At 38.6% G+C, this 17,921-nt stretch overlaps 1 protein-coding gene across 2 annotated transcripts in view; it reads right to left on the reverse strand.

Moving 5' to 3' along the window:
- LOC148183355 (5'-AMP-activated protein kinase catalytic subunit alpha-1-like) overlaps window positions 1–17,921 on the reverse strand; it is a 59,937-nt gene that overhangs the window by 31,439 nt on the left and 10,577 nt on the right. For both annotated transcript variants that reach the window (XM_088061434.1, XM_088061435.1), the window contains exon 3: window positions 8,091–8,232. In XM_088061434.1, coding sequence (XP_087917560.1) covers window positions 8,091–8,232 — 142 coding nt within the window. The remainder of the gene's footprint in view (window positions 1–8,090; window positions 8,233–17,921) is intronic.

Raw genomic sequence — 17,921 nt, forward strand, 5'->3', positions numbered from 1 at the left:
ACCAAAAGCAGACGAGTTTCTGCAGGTAACCTGGGGTCCGGCAGGCTGTATGCGTCCCAGTTTCAACTCCATAGGGCAAGTGTTTTATGGCTTTTATGATGACCAATCTAAAGTCTGTCATCAGATGATCATGCAGGTTCTGCAGCCAGCAGATGTGGGCTGGACCACCGGAAGAATGTGGTCGGTATTCTTGCACAAACCTGGTAAAAATCCCGGTGAAGTAGTACAAATTATCCGGCTCCCAGTTATAACACCTGAAGCAGTTGGCCCCAACCTTGTAGTACAGGCTGAGAACCCACGATCTAATAGTCTATACCCGCTGCATAAGCAAGAAGCTTCTCCCCAAAGATCTGAAGCCGCTGCCTTTGATTCGCTCTATCAAATGTTAGATGCCACCTTTTTACCTCTAAATCAATCCAACCCTAATGCCACAGTATCCTGCTGGCTGTGTTATGACACACAGCCCCCTTACTATGAGGCTGTGGCCCTTAATAACTGGCAGCTGTGGGTTAATGCAGAAGCCCCAGTCCAGTGTCACAGTGAGTCACCTTCTCGCAGAATCACCATCAGCCACATGACAGGGCAAGGGTTTTGCGTGGGCAAAGCCACTGTTGTTGACAAAAAAGTTTGTGCGACCACTGTGCAAGTGGACAAGTCCAAGAGATGGGCAATCGCCCCCCTGTCTGGCATGTGGGTTTGCAACCGCAGTGGGCTAAGACCTTGCATTTATACCCCAAGCTTTAACTCCTCTGTTGACTTTTGTGTATTAGCTGTTATCATCCCCAGGGTCCTATACAACTCCAAAGAATAAGTGAACCAGTACCTTGAGCGAGCAGGCCGCCTTCAGAAAAGAGAGCTGTTGACAGGACTGTCAATAGCAATGCTGCTTGGCTTGGGAGCAACCGGAGCAGCCAGGGGTGTCTCCGCCCTGGTAACCCAGAGTCAGAGTCTCAGCTACAAATAACTGTAGATGAAGATCTACAGAGAATTGAGAAATCCATACCCTTTCTAGAAAAATCAATCTCCTCACTCTCTGAAGTTGTTTTGCAGAACAGGCGAGGTCTTGACCTTCTATTCATGCAGCAAGGAGGCCTCTGCATTGCCCTGAAAGAAGAGTGCTGCTTCTATGCAGACCACACCGGAGTAGTGAGAGACACCATGGCAGAGCTACGAGTCAGGCTGTCTCAACGGAAGGCAGAGAGAGAAGCTCAGCAAAGCTGGTTCCAATCCTGGTTCGATCAATCTCCGTGGCTAACCACCCTGGTGTCTACCCTGATTGGACCAGTTGTGATGATTTTACTTGTGCTGATCTTTGGACCATGTATTTTAAATAAGCGTGTGTCCTTTGTTAAGAGTCGACTAGAAAAATTAACATTTTGTTTATAGAAAGGCAACAGATGCTTTAAAATATACTTAGTCACTGCATGTGCTTTACATTTACCAATGAAAATTGTAGTATCTATTTTATAAGTTTTTAGCTTTTTAGTTAAGTATAATGTATCTTATATTTTACTCAATTTTATATTATCCATTTTTAAAACTTTTAATATAGATAAGTAGGCAAAGTGTTTAGAAATACGTATATAAAAAATAACATTAGAATTTTTAAGACTAATATACCTTATATTTTAGCAAATTAGTTATTCATAGAGAGGGGGGAATATGTTGTAGTTAAGGTCTGGCTGAGCGGAAGAATCTGGGATGTAACGGAAAGTTAGCAGACCCACCCCTCTCTTTAGGATAGTAAGGTTTTCTGTAATTAGCCAATAGCACCTAGGTGTGACGTATGTAAATGGGACTAACACAATGACCCTAGGTTATAAAATGTCACATTCCCCTGCAATAAATCGCCATATTCGCCATCCATCACATAGATGCTGCGGGTTGTGGTCCGCGCGGCTGAGGATTGCCGCCATGCTGGCTCGAGCCAGGGTGCCTGCCTTGCTTGAAAACCGACATTATATAACCATCGTGTGTTCACATTGTGGTGTATGGTGGTTGGTTGGATTATGTTTGTTGTATTTTAAAAGTATGTAACTGATAAAAGCTCAACTGCTTGCAAGGCCTGGGTTTTGCCATAATGGAGTCCTCTTTTGCACCTGCCTGGGGAGTCTGCATCGCTCTGCTTTGTAGCAAACTAACAGTTCCCTAATACAGCTAATAGCACAAACAGCATGATCCAAAGTCACCAGGAAGTTTATCTACACAACAGTATCAATTATAGCTCAAATGCTATTTACATTCAGGCTTGTTGATATATTTTATATATTAGTAAAGGCCTGTATGCACAAACCAGCCTTTGAAATAAATCGTGATATTAAAGGCTAAAGTCCTTGAAACCTTCATGCAGAAGAGAGAGTAAAGCAAAACAATATCCTTGTGTGTAGGAGAAAAAATGTAAACTGTGTGTGTTAACCAGTAGTAGCTTGCTCTGCCTGCGGACGCTGTAGAACCCTATAAAAGGTGTGCTAAAGATAGAAATAAACGGCGTTCACGATTACTTCCGTGAAGACTGGTGAATAGCTGGCGGTCTCTCAATATTTGGCGCTCGAACGGGACACCCTGCGGGCAGGGGGGCTTCAGTGGATCCACACACGGTGGGACGGAGCCTTGGACTGAGGTTGGTGGAGCGGATCTGAGTGCAGATAGAGGCTGCCTTGGATCGGTACCAGATAGGCGGCTCGCGAATCAACGGGGGCGAGTCGCTGGGGGAGTCCGAAGGCAGGGGCGTTGTAGAAGGCTCGCAACCTTCCCCCCTGCCGCGGGCCATTAGCATGGATGTGGAATTTGTGGCGGCGGATAAACTGATAAACTGCTTCTCTGCATCCTCGTTAAATGAGGCGGAGCAGCCTGGGAAAAGGACCTGGATATGCTCATTATATGGGCTAATTGTCATGGGCATTTGCAGTGCTCTCACTGCTTTTTGCGGTGCAAGAACGGACTGATATATCAGTTCTGATATGGGAAACGGCAATTACGGAAAAGAGCAAGGACACTGTGTCTCTCGGTCGAACTTGGCAGATTGTAATACCTTAAAAAACAGAAAAGCGAGATATGCTGAGGCTGTGAGCCCCGTAATTCTACCTGCGTCACAGCAGCAGATGCCTTTACCTCCCACTGCTGGGCGAGCACTCCTATCTATGCTGCCCAGGGAGAGAGGGAGAGAGAGTCAAAGAGAAGAAAATAATGAGATAAAAAAGTTCCACAGCGAACGCTGAAACAACGAACAGAATCTGTTCAGTTATGGCAGGATGTGATACATCCAGAAATATTTGCTTCATTTTTGGAGTCACTTTTAACGCTACAATCTTATTTAAGTTCCATCTTTACCACCCTGGAAGAAAAGAAGCCAAATTTAGATTGGTTTCCACCCGAACCAGGGGGACATGGGGGAGCACTGAGGTGGGCGCAGAGAACAAAGGCACCCTCGGGGTAGAAGCAACGCAAGATAAGTTCCAAGGCCACGCTGATAAGCTGCAATGATCACCGCTGTTAGCATCTGGCTGTGAGAGACTTTTCGTGTAACATCGCCTGCTTTTGTAAAATCGTGCCCTTTTTTCCTCTATCTGTGAACAACAAGAGAGAATGAGAGAAAAAACTGCATTTGTTAAAGTTAGCTTTGTGAGGTTTTTTTTTCCTTTCTCTCCGTTTTTCCTCTCTGCCAGAGTATGCAGAGAATGTGAAGAAAGATAAGAGCAGAGCTGCAGCAGCAGCAGGGTGGGCAGTCCACCCCCCGGCTCCCTCTCTAAGAAGAAGCGTCGGGATTGTACCTAGTTTGTTACAAAGTCATGATTTATTGGGTTTTCAAAATGTTTTTATATACCCTTTTAGAGTTACGTTTGTGTTTTAAGTAATTATGAGTTTATGCAATTGCAGTTTTTAGGATTTTACTGAGAAGTTATTGTGAGTCTTTGAAAGTGAAAAAAAAAAAGGAAAAAAAAAAGAAAAAAAAAGAAAAAAAAAGAAAAAAAAAAGAGAGAGAAAAAGTGTTTAACAGAAGTTGCCTTGCAATAATTGGTTTTAGAACCCAAGGTTAAAATATGGTGTGATTTACAGCTTCTAGGAAAACCTTCCAATTAATGTTATCTACAGAAGAGATTTATGGTTTAAAAAAAAAAAAAAAAAAATTAGTTAAGAGAACTTTACTGTACAAGACAAAGTTAAGTTAAAGTATATATTATCTATTTGCTTGTTTTTTCCACAATTTTAATAAGGTAATTTTAATGTGAGTTATTTTGTTATATAAAACACATATAACTGCATATACACCAATTTGGATTTTGGGTTTCAGTTTCAGAATTGGACTTAATGTTTCTGAAAAAATGTAAATGTAGTACTTTTGAAAAGTGCTACAAAAGCTAAATGGCAACTTGCCAATTCCTGTGTTGTTGTGTTTTTTCTCCAGAAAAACTACACTTTAAAATCCTAACCAATTTAAACATATGCTAGGCAAATTCCTGCTATGAATTAGTATTTTTAGTAACATTTGCAATTATTGTGGGTTATTCTTAAAGCTAGATGACATAGAATTGTGATGGATTTGTTACATTTTTATAATCTCTATAGTGAATCCATGTTATTGTTATATTGTGTTTGAAAGGTATACATCAAAGTTTTAGCTGCTTTTTTGTAGTAACAGAATAAGATTAAGTTATGTTTTTATTTAGGATAGATTAAGTGTTAATAGCATTAAGGATAGTCAAGTTTTATTATGTTTAGGCTTGAATGTTTTTAAGTTAGGTTTTCTAACTTAGATATTCTTTTAAGGTTAAGTTTGTTATTTCCTTTTGTCATAAATAATTATTGTTAGGTTTAAATATTGTTTAATTTAAATTGTTTTATGTTTTATTGGAGACACTTGTCTAAACTGCAAAGTATAGTTATTTTCCTAGAGAGATGAAGACAGCCACAACTGAAACAGCAGTGATGGAACACTGGTGAACACCTGCTTGTGGATGGAGGTGAATGCAGTCTGTGACACCCCTGACTTCACTGGGAGTTCTATTGGTTGTTGCAATATCTGCAGTTTTTGTTTGTTATAGCCTTCTTATTTTTCAGTGTTTCCAGAATTTTAAGAAGTTGTATCATTGTTGAAGATCAGCTGCCATGTGAGAGGCTTCAGATTAAACCAACTGCTGCATGGTTTAATTGGTCTGGTACCTAAGGCTTCTGATCATTTGATTTGTACAAATGCATTTTAACAGTTTGCTGTGCTGTAAGCATCTCATAGCTGCTACTATTGAGAACCTTTTTTTAGAAATGAGTTAAGAGGCATCTTTCCAGTTTAAAGCCAGGCCCGGGCCAAGCCTTGACTTTACCTGGATGGAATGTTTGCCAGCAGATCCAGATGTTTTCTGTACCAAACCAGTATCTGAGTCACTTTTTGACTCAGCAATTTGACCCTATTAATATGACAGCTGGATCAATTTTGAAGTGGGCTTGGAGAATCATTTCCGGAGATGATTACCCAATCCTTCACTGATTTTTTTTTGTTTCTGTTTGTTTGCTAACTATGGGATGCTGGTGCAGTGTTTTAGTAATTAATAGTCGTTTTATATTACATATGTCATTAATAATGTTTATGATTTAATTGATTTTTAACTGGTATAGGTTCTTATTAATTGTGTATATGGTTTTGTGTTGATGTTGTTTATAACAGAAGTACATCTCATTTTATTTTTTTAAGAAAACGGGGGAAATGGATGCCCTAAAAGGATTTGATTAGTGTAATTCATTAACTTCAAGGATAGAAGTGTCTGTGTTTTGTTGGCAGGTTCAAAAAAGGTCACCTGTCCATCTGACCAGACTGTCTGCCTCTGAACACACGCAATCCAGTGAACAGAGAAGTCATCACACAGCCTTGGTACTCCAGACATGGATCAGAAGTGGACCTGTCAGGACACAGTTGTGTCTGAACACTATACAGACAGTTGCCAACAGAAATTTTATGTTGTTATTATGATGTTGTGTCTCTACCAGTTTTTCAGGTATCCTTTGTTTTAAGATTTAGAAGGATCTGAAGAACAACTTGAACATCAAAGCCCTCAGTCACCAATCAACTGCCAGCTGACATCACGGGAGCAGTGAACGTTCCAGGACTGAATCGTGTTAGAGAAATTCTGTAGAAGATCTAAGAAGTGTAGAGACTCCATTTAACTGTATATAAAGCAAATTGTAGTTGTGTTTTTATCCTTTCAGCAAATTGCTTTCACGCTTAGACTACATATATACCAGAGCACGTGTGTTAAAAGTAGTTAGATAATAGTTTAAGATAAAGAGTTTAGCCTGTGTAGTAATTGTTATGTTAGTATAAAGTATAAGTATTCCCCCTTCAAGAGCTAGTGTAAGCATCTTTGAAAGTTCATTTAACGTTAAAGTTTTAGCTGTGAGTTTGCAAATATGATGTCATTTACATGGAACAAACTGCTTATGGTAATTGTGTTGTGTATAGTCCTGACCAACTGTCTGCTAACTAATACCCAAGAGAACATATGGGTCACTCTGGCACATTGAACTGGCCAAAGGTCAATGTGTTTGAGCTTAGCCACACCTGGAGATCCTTTCGCACCTGTCCCATGGGAGTCCCTGAATGGGATCCTCCAGCATTTAAAGGTTTAATTAGTAATGAGACTCAACTGAATCGATTGGCAATGCTGCAAGAGTGCAGTTGCACTGTTGGCTTCACATTAAGACAACTTGAAGCCTGTTGGCAAGCAAAAATTACCAAAGTTCTCAATATTACAACCCTCAGAAGAATTAGACTTGTTAAGTTCCACCAATACCTCAGGTGGATGGATAATGTTTGAACCCCCGACAAAAAGTCATTCTAACAAAGTAATGTAGCACTGAGCTGCAGTCAACCCTATAGCTGATCTCGTTACTACCATTGAAAGTAAAGCCTTTATTTGTGGTGCAATCTCATAGGACAATTGCCAAAGCGATTACCTAGTTCCATCTTCCTCATCTGTGGAGATAGAGCATGGAATTAGATTCCTGCTAATCCACAGAGGACCCTGTTATCTTGGGAAACTCACTTTGTTCCACCCAAGTTTACATCAATTGTTGAATGTAACTAGCAAAATGAAAAACATCAAACAGTCAAAGCGAAGCCTGAATGAATTAAGGCCTAGCAACTCTAAAAAGGCTCGCTTGCTAGACTAAGGAAGGATTGAACTTAACATCCACGATGTTAAGTGAGCTTTCAGCCGATGTGAGTAGTGTGTCATGCAGTATTATGAAATCAAGCTGCAATTGACTTTTTGCTCTTAGCACAAGGACATGGTGGTGAAGAGTTTGAAGGCATGTGCTGCTTGGATCTTACTGATCATTCAGCTTCCATCCATAAGCAACTGCAACAGCTACAGGATGGGTTACATGCCCTGAAGGAAGATAGTGACCCCATTGGAAGTTGGTTTGCCAGCTGGGGCATCACCGGATGGTTAAGGTCTCTTGTGCTAGAAGGGGGACGGACTTTACTTATAATGTTAATTGAGATGACAGTCTAACTTGTGTGTTATCTTATCCAAAGCCTGGTTTGTGCAAAAAGAGAAAGGGGGAATTGTTGCTGTATTTTTATATATTGGTAAAGGTCTGTCTGCACAAACCAGCTTCTGGGATAAGTCGCAATATTAAAGGCTAAAATCCTTGAAACTTGCCTGTAGAAAGTAAAACAATGTTCCTGTGTACAAGGATAAGAATGTAAACTTGTGTGTACTAGCCAGTAGTAGCTTGCTCTGCCCACAGACCCTGTAGAACCCTATAAAAGGTGTGCTAAAGATAGAAATAAACGGCATTCACAATTACTTCTGTGAAGAGTGGTGAACAGCTCGGGGGTCTTTCAACATCATGCCACTACCTTCTATATACCTGCCCAAAGAATTTGTAAGTAAAAACTAATGGAAGCCCTCTGCCCTGCAGAATAATCAGTTTTGTGAAAATGCATAACAAAGTACACCAAGAATGGTCACATAGTTGAAAACTGGTTACATTCCTAAAAGTATACCACTAATAGTATTGCCTTTTAAACATGTTTCAGACCAGTGAGAGCAAGGCACTACTGTTTAGATATGATTATAGCAAGCAAAACTTACAGTTTAATTATATGAGGATGCCTGAAGAGTTTGAGGTTCTGGATCTCCCTGCGGATTTTTCCTACAACATCAAGGCTGCGAATCTTCTGTCGATTTAGGATCTTCACTGCGACTTTATGCCCAGTTAATTCATGTTTACCAACTGCAAGAAACAAGGCCAAGAAATATCACAGTTAAGATGTAAGCATTCCGCATTATCCCCATTGTCTTTGGGGAGTCTGAAAACCACATGGTACATCGCTTGTTCTGCCCTACTCAAATTTCTCCCATAATTCTATCATTAGAAGGTGAACTGGATATGTAGGAAAAAACTTTAAACCTAATGCTCAGAAGTCTTGCAGCATGACTGTTTTTGCACTACTATAAAAAAAGCATTTTGCATCCAAAAACATTGCTATTGATAAACCGCCAGACTATTCACCAAGTCTTCACAGAAGTATGGCGAACGTTGTTTATTTCTATCATTAGCACACTTATATAGGGTCAGATAGGGTCCGCAGGCTTATCAAGCTTCTATTGGTTAATACATATGGTCTACATTCTTCCCCCAATACACAAGGCTATTGTTTATCTTTCATTCTCGCTGCTTCAGGAGAGTTTCAAAGACACTGCTTTTAATATCATCGTTTATACCAAAGGCTGGCATGTGCAGACAGGCTTTTATTAAAATATCATGCTTTTACTATATTGAACTGTTTTACTACAATTCCTAGTTTCTCTTTTTGCACAAGCCAGGCTTTAGACACAATTCGTTTCACACTTCTACAGATACAAGATAACATACAGCTTAAGACAACTATCTCTATTAACACCATAAGTAAAATCCGTCTCCCTTCTAGCACAAGAGACCTCAACCATCTAGTGATGCCCTAGCTGGCGAACCAACGTAAAGTGGGGTCACTATCTTCTTTCAGGACATGTAACCCATTCTGTAGCTATTTTAGTTGCTTGTGGATGGAAACAGAATGATCAGTAAGATTCAAGCAGCACATGCCTTCAAACTCTTCACAACCATGTCCTTGTGTTAAGAGCAAGAAGTCAATTGCAGCTTGATTTTGCAATACTGCATGACGTACGCTACTCACATCAGCTGAAAGTTCACTTAACATTGTTGATGTTAAGTTCAGTTCTTTCCTAGTCCAACAAGTTAGCCTTTTTTAGAGTTGACAAGCCTTTAGCAGCAGCTGCTCTTGGAGTAAAAAGGAGGCTAGCCATATTATACCACGACTCCAAAAGTCTAGGTGTCTAACATCATCACATTGTAATTAATTCAGGCTTTGCTTTGACCGTTTGATGTTTTTTTTTACCAGTTATATTCAGCAATTGGTGTAAGTTTGGATGGAACAAAGTAAGTTTCTCAAGGTAACAGCGTCCTCCTTGTGGCCTAGCAGGAATCTCATTTCATGCTTTATATCAACAGATTAAGAATGTTGCACTAGGTAATAGCCTTGGTAATCGTCCTGTGAGATTGCACCGTGAATAAAAAGCTTTACTTTCAGTGTTAGTAATGAGATCAACTATAGGGTTAACTGTAGCCCAGTGTTGCATCACCTTGTTGGAGTGGCTTTTTGTTGGGGGCTCAAACATTATCCATCCACCTGAGGTATTGGTGGAGCCTAACAAGTCCAATTCTTCTGGGGGCCCTATGGCAACATTGAGAACTTCAATAATTTTTGCTTGCTAGCAGGCTTCAAGTTGTCTTGACCTGAAGCCAACAGTGCAATTGCACTCTCGTAACAATGCCAATTGATTCAGTTGAGTCTCATTACTAATTAACCTTTAAATACTTGAGGATCCCATTCAGGGACTCCTATGAGACAGGTGTGAAAAGGATCTCCAGGTGTGGCTAGGCTTAAACACAGTGATTTTTGTCCTGTTAAGTATGCCAGAGTGACCCATATGTTCTGTTGCTTTTGGATGTTAGTTACCAGACAGTTGGTTGGGGCCATACACAGCATAATTACTATGATCAGTTTGTTCCACACAAATGACACCATACTTTCAGAATCACAGCTAATCAGGCTTTCGTAATTTGATGAATGAATTCCTTTAAGGTTTAAAGTTAAATGAACTTTCAAATATGCTCACCTTAATACTTGAAGGGGGAATACTTATACTTTATATTAATATCTTCTCTAAGATTATCAATAACCTACAAATAACAATAATCACACAAGCTAAACATTTTATCTTAAACTATTATCTAACTACTTTTAACACACGTGCTCTGGTATTTATGCAATCTGAGTGTGAAAGCAATTTGTTTAAAGGGTAAGAACACAGCAACAATTTGCTTTTATATACATTTAGGTGGAGTCTCTATACTCTTAGATCTTCTACAAAATTCTCCTCAAAAACACACTACGATTTAACACGATTCAGTCTTGGAACGTCCGCTGCTCCTGTGATGTCAGCTGGTAGCCGATCAGTGACTGACTGAGGGCATTGATGTTCAGGTTGTTCTTCACATCCTTCCAAATCTTAAAACAAAAAATAACTGAAAAAAATTGGTAGAGACACAACATCATGATAACAACATAAAATTTCTGTTGGCAAACTGTCTGTGTAGTTTTCAGACACAACTGTGTCCTGGCAGCTCCACTTCTGATCTTGTTTGGAGTACTAAGCTTGTATGGTGACTTCTCTGTTTACTTGGTGTCATGTTTTCAGAGGCAGACAGTCAGGTCAGATGAACAGGTGACCTTTTTGAACCTGTCAGCAAAACATAGGCACTTCTCCCCTTGAAGTTAATGAATCATTTTGGCTTAGCTGTGGTACACCCAATTGTAAATTTAAATTATATGATCTTTCTAAACTTTTAATGTAAATATTTCATTATTCAAAATAAATTGTGGTCTAAATTTCTAATACACATATTACACTAATCAAATGGTTTTAGGGCATCAATTCCCCCCATTTTTAAAAATGAGATATACTTCCGTCATGCACATCAATATCAACACAAAACCATGCACACAACAAATAAAAAAAACTTATAAGTTAGAAATTAAGTAGATAATAAACATTATTAATAGCATATATAAAATTACTATTAACTACTAAAACACTGCACTAGCAACTCACAGTCTGCAAACACACAACAAAATCAGTGAAGGATTGGATAACCACCTCCGGAAATGATTCTCCAAGCCCACTTTAAAATTGATCCAGCTGTCATATTAATAGGGTCAAATTGCTAAGTCAAAAGTGACTTAAATACTGATTAGGTACAGAAAACATCTGGATCTGTTGGCAAGCAGTCTTGTTGCCGCTGAAGATGAATAGATCACATGGACACAGGTCGAGGTGTGGTGAAAAGAAGAGTTTATTTTTCCTCCCAGGATTTATAGGCTTCTGACCACGGCCAGGGATTGGATGGTCAGGATAACACTTTCTCACTGCACTGGCCATGAGAGATGCCCATCACAAGACGTGTAACAGAAAGAATGTACAGATATCTATGTTTACAGTTACTGTCCTGGGAAGGTCTTTAGAAAACCATGTCAGCAAGCTCAGAAGTGGAGTTTTCAGGGCGACACAGTCTATCCAGGTCAAGTCAAGGCTTGGCCAGGGCCTTAGGCTTTAAACTGGAAAGATGTCTCTTAATTCATTTTCAAAAAACGGTTTTTAATAATAGCAGCTATGAGATGCTTACAGCACAGCAAACTGCCAAAGTGCATTCTTATAAAGCAAATGATCAGAAGTCCTAGGTAACAGACCAATTAAACCATTTATCAATTGGTTTAATCTGAAGCCTCTCTCGTGGCAGCTAACTTTCAACAATGATAAATTTTCGTGGAATTTTGGAAGCTCTGAAAAATAATAAAGCTACACTGGATTAGGCAAAACAAGCCTTTTTAAACAAGGAAAGGAGTAAAAAAAAAAATAAAAAAACCCCTCTGTATAGGAACAGCTATATAGCTTGTTTACCAAGATGCATCTGTAGTTAGAAAACAAAAAGATTTCAAATGATACGTGTCTAAAAGGTAGTTACACAAAGATATGTTAAAATATATAAGCCGGCTATAAATACAACAATGACATTCAAAAAATAATGCTCATCATAAAAATCCATAAATTCACATTATACAATGAATATGTCAGCCGTGTTTGAAAAAATTAAGATATTTTTAAAACATTCATGTCTTAATGACTAAAAATGAAATAAGGTAGAAAACTTCTTTCTTAGTAAATAACAATCACTATTCTTTTGTGTTACCTATAGAAAACGAAAACTGCAGAGATTGCAACAAACAATAGAACTCCCGATGAAATCAAGGGTATCACAGAGTGCATTCACCTCTATCCACAAGCAGGTGTTCATCAGTGTTCTATCACAGCTGTTTTAGTCGTAGTCATCTTCATTCCTCTAGGAAAATAACTATATTTTGCAGTTTAGATAAGTGTCTTTTAACAAAATGTGAGAAAATTTAAATGAAACAATATTTCAACCTGGTAAAAGTTGATTATAATAAAAAGAAATAACAAAAAACCTTAAAAGAATATCAAAGTTATAAAACTTAACTTAAAAACATTCAAACATAATAAAACTTAATTTTGCTTAATTCTATTAACAATCTATATTAAATAAAAGCATAACTTAATCTTACTCTATTACTACAAAATAGTAACTGAAAGTTTGACATATACTTTTTAAACACAATATAACAATAACATGGATTCACTATAAAGATTATAAAAATGTAACAAATACATCACAATTATATGTCATCTGGCTTTGAGAATAACTCACAATAACTGCACATGTTACTAAAAATACTTATTCATAACAGGAATTTGCCTAGTATATGCTTAAGTTGGTTAGGATTTTTAAAGTGTAGTTTTACTAGAGAAAAACCACAACACAGAATTTCGGAAGTTGCCATTTAGCTTTTGTAGAACTTTTCAAAAACATCAAGTCTAACTTTTAATTAAAATCCAAAGTCCAAATTAGTATATATGCTGTTATACGTGTGTCCTGGGGTGACTTTATGATACTGGTATCCCCAATCGTCTGGTTTATGTTATATATTAAGTTCTGCACCTTTAAGACTGGCTTTGAGAGCAAGAGAGGGGGAAGAAGAAGCGCGCAGTTTGTGTTAAGGAAAAACATCACTCCCACACATCTCGCTCCTGGACTGTGGTGTCTGCAGCACGGACAGACAGCGGGACAGAGCTTCTCTCTGGATTTTAGTTAATTTTAGCTAGCTGAGGCAGAGGAGTTCCCTAGACCTTTGTTTATTTTTTTTTCCCAATTTTCTTGGATCTGTGCAAGCCTGCTCTGGACTGAACACCCAGCTAAACCCCGGGAGCTCACGCCTGTGGCCCACCGGGGCCTGGGCCTCGGCACTTTCCAGCGCCGGAGGGACTGATAAGAACCTGAGCGAGCCGAGCTACACCACATGAAAAGGACTTTTCTTCCTAGACTTGCCATCCCATCGAACAGCAAGAGGTTTTATTATTTAATATTACTCAATTTCTGTTAAATAAACAGCTTTTTCCACTTCTCTCTAAGGAATTTTTTTTCTTTTCCCGGACCAGTTAGTGGGGAGGGGCATTTCCCTGGGGAAATCCCCATTTGGAGTTTTCCTTCCTAATTTGCCCTAAACTAAGACAACGTGTTATTTATAACAAAAGGTCTCAGATTAAAATTACCTTATTAAAATTGTGGAAAAAAACAAACAAATGGGTGATATATGCTTAACTTTGTCTTGTACAGTAAAGTTCTCCTAGCTAATTATTTTTAAACCATAAATATCTTCTGTAGATAACGTTAATTGGAAGTTTGTTTTACTAGCAACGGTAAATCATTCAGTATTTTAACATTAAGTTTTAAAACTAACTACTTCAAGGTAACTTTTACTTCTGTTAATATTCACCTTAACACTTTTTTTAAAAAGGGGCTTTTTGAACTTTCAAAGAATCACAATAATTTCTCTAGTAAAACTCAAAAAAACTGCAACTACATAAATTCATAATTACTTAAAACACAAAATTCTAAAAAGGTATATAAAAACATTTTTAAAAACCAATAAATCATGACCTTTTAACAAACTGGATATTATCCCGATGCTTTTTCTTAGAGAGGGAGCGGGGCGGGGGTGAACTGCCTGCTGCTGCTGCTGCTGCTGCTCTGCTGTTATCTTTCTTTACATCCACCACATACTTTCGCAGAGGGGAAAAACAGAGAGAGAAAAAAACCCTCACAAAGTTAACTTTAACAAATGCAGTTTTTTCTCTCAATATTTCTCTCATTGTTCACAGATAGAGGAAAAAGGGCACGATTTTACGAAAACAGACGATGTTACACGAAAAGCCTCTCAGGGCCAGGTGGTAACAACGACGATCATTGCAACTTATCAACTTTTAATTACAGTGATGAATTTAGAACTAGATACCATATAGTTAGCAATTTTTTGGCTATTTTGTCTCTCTTTGAAGCTGTCTGAGCCACCTGTTTCTGCTCACCTGTTTCTGTAATTGCTGATATTTGTCCAGCGTGGCCTTGGAGCTTTTTCTGCACTGCCTCTGCCCTGGGGGTGCCTTTGTTCTCTGCGCACACTTCAGTGCTCTCCCCATGTCCCCCTGGTTCAGGTAGAAACCAATCTAAATTTGGCTTCTCTTCTTCCAGGGTAGTAAAGTTGGAACTTAGATAAGATTGTACTGTTAAAAGTGTCTCCAAAGGTGGAGCAAATAGCTCAGGATGTATCACATCCTGCCGTTGCTGAACAGATTCTGTTCATTGTTTCATCGTTTGTTGTGGAGCTGCTTTCTTCTTATTTTCTTCTCTCTGATTCTCCCTCCCTCTCTCCAAGGGCGGCATAGACAGGAATGCTCCCCCAGCAGTGGGAGGTAAAGACGGCTGCTGCTGGCTGAGAATTATGGTGCTTGCAGCCTGAGCATATCTTGCTTTCCTGTTTTTTAAGGTATTAATTACAATCTGCCAAGTTGGACCGAGAGACAGAGTGTCCTTTCTTTTCCCTGTAATCGTTGTCTTCCACTACAAAAAACTTGGAGTGACTTATACAGGGAAATAAAATGGTCTCCCTAATTAGAAAGGATGGCAGTGTGTAGTAAAACATTTTAACAGAGTAAAAGCATGATATTTTAGTAAAAGCCTGTCTGCACAAGCCAGCCTATTAATATGACAGCTGGATCAATTTTAAAGTGGGCTTGGAGAATCATTTCCGGAGGTGGTTATCCAATCCTTCACTGATTTTGTTGTGTGTTTGCAGACTGTGAGTTGCTAGTGCAGTGTTTTAGTAGTTAATAGTAATTTTATATATGCTATTAATAATGTTTATTATCTACTTAATTTCTAACTTATAAGTTTTTTTTATTTGTTGTGTGCATGGTTTTGTGTTGATATTGATGTGCATGACGGAAGTATATCTCATTTTTAAAAATGGGGGGAATTGATGCCCTAAAACCATTTGATTAGTGTAATATGTGTATTAGAAATTTAGACCACAATTTATTTTGAATAATGAAATATTTACATTAAAAGTTTAGAAAGATCATATAATTTAAATTTACAATTGGGTGTACCACAGCTAAGCCAAAATGATTCATTAACTTCAAGGGGAGAAGTGCCTATGTTTTGCTGACAGGTTCAAAAAGGTCACCTGTTCATCTGACCTGACTGTCTGCCTCTGAAAACATGACACCAAGTAAACAGAGAAGTCACCATACAAGCTTAGTACTCCAAACAAGATCAGAAGTGGAGCTGCCAGGACACAGTTGTGTCTGAAAACTACACAGACAGTTTGCCAACAGAAATTTTATGTTGTTATCATGATGTTGTGTCTCTACCAATTTTTTTCAGTTATTTTTTGTTTTAAGATTTGGAAGGATGTGAAGAACAACCTGAACATCAATGCCCTCAGTCAGTCACTGATCGGCTACCAGCTGACATCACAGGAGCAGCGGACGTTCCAAGACTGAATCGTGTTAAATCGTAGTGTGTTTTTGAGGAGAATTTTGTAGAAGATCTAAGAGTATAGAGACTCCACCTAAATGTATATAAAAGCAAATTGTTGCTGTGTTCTTACCCTTTAAACAAATTGCTTTCACACTCAGATTGCATAAATACCAGAGCACGTGTGTTAAAAGTAGTTAGATAATAGTTTAAGATAAAATGTTTAGCTTGTGTGATTATTGTTATTTGTAGGTTATTGATAATCTTAGAGAAGATATTAATATAAAGTATAAGTATTCCCCCTTCAAGTATTAAGGTGAGCATATTTGAAAGTTCATTTAACTTTAAACCTTAAAGGAATTCATTCATCAAATTACGAAAGCCTGATTAGCTGTGATTCTGAAAGTATGGTGTCATTTGTGTGGAACAAACTGATCATAGTAATTATGCTGTGTATGGCCCCAACCAACTGTCTGGTAACTAACATCCAAAAGCAACAGAACATATGGGTCACTCTGGCATACTTAACAGGACAAAAATCACTGTGTTTAAGCCTAGCCACACCTGGAGATCCTTTTCACACCTGTCTCATAGGAGTCCCTGAATGGGATCCTCAAGTATTTAAAGGTTAATTAGTAATGAGACTCAACTGAATCAATTGGCATTGTTACGAGAGTGCAATTGCACTGTTGGCTTCAGGTCAAGACAACTTGAAGCCTGCTAGCAAGCAAAAATTATTGAAGTTCTCAATGTTGCCATAGGGCCCCCAGAAGAATTGGACTTGTTAGGCTCCACCAATACCTCAGGTGGATGGATAATGTTTGAGCCCCCAACAAAAAGCCACTCCAACAAGGTGATGCAACACTGGGCTACAGTTAACCCTATAGTTGATCTCATTACTAACACTGAAAGTAAAGCTTTTTATTCACGGTGCAATCTCACAGGACGATTACCAAGGCTATTACCTAGTGCAACATTCTTAATCTGTTGATATAAAGCATGAAATGAGATTCCTGCTAGGCCACAAGGAGGACGCTGTTACCTTGAGAAACTTACTTTGTTCCATCCAAACTTACACCAATTGCTGAATATAACTGGTAAAAAAAAACATCAAACGGTCAAAGCAAAGCCTGAATTAATTACAATGTGATGATGTTAGACACCTAGACTTTTGGAGTCGTGGTATAATATGGCTAGCCTCCTTTTTACTCCAAGAGCAGCTGCTGCTAAAGGCTTGTCAACTCTAAAAAAGGCTAACTTGTTGGACTAGGAAAGAACTGAACTTAACATCAACAATGTTAAGTGAACTTTCAGCTGATGTGAGTAGCGTACGTCATGCAGTATTGCAAAATCAAGCTGCAATTGACTTCTTGCTCTTAACACAAGGACATGGTTGTGAAGAGTTTGAAGGCATGTGCTGCTTGAATCTTACTGATCATTCTGTTTCCATCCACAAGCAACTAAAATAGCTACAGAATGGGTTACATGTCCTGAAAGAAGATAGTGACCCCACTTTACGTTGGTTCGCCAGCTAGGGCATCACTAGATGGTTGAGGTCTCTTGTGCTAGAAGGGAGACGGATTTTACTTATGGTGTTAATAGAGATAGTTGTCTTAAGCTGTATGTTATCTTGTATCTGTAGAAGTGTGAAACGAATTGTGTCTAAAGCCTGGCTTGTGCAAAAAGAGAAACTAGGAATTGTAGTAAAACATTTTAACCGAATAAAAGCTCTTAACACAAGGACATGGTTGTGAGGAGTTTGAAGGTATGTGCTATTTGAACCTTACTGATCATTCAGTTTCAATCCACAAACAACTAAAACAGCTACAGAATGGGTTACATACCCTGAAAGAAGATAGTGACCCCATTGGAAGTTAGTTAGCTAACTGGAGCATTACTGGATGTTTGAAGTC

Source organism: Pseudopodoces humilis, chromosome 12 (assembly GCF_049639895.1).
Source record: "Pseudopodoces humilis isolate 2021_Gansu_Grassland_sample_001 chromosome 12, ASM4963989v1, whole genome shotgun sequence".
NCBI classification, from domain to species: Eukaryota; Metazoa; Chordata; class Aves; order Passeriformes; family Paridae; genus Pseudopodoces; species Pseudopodoces humilis.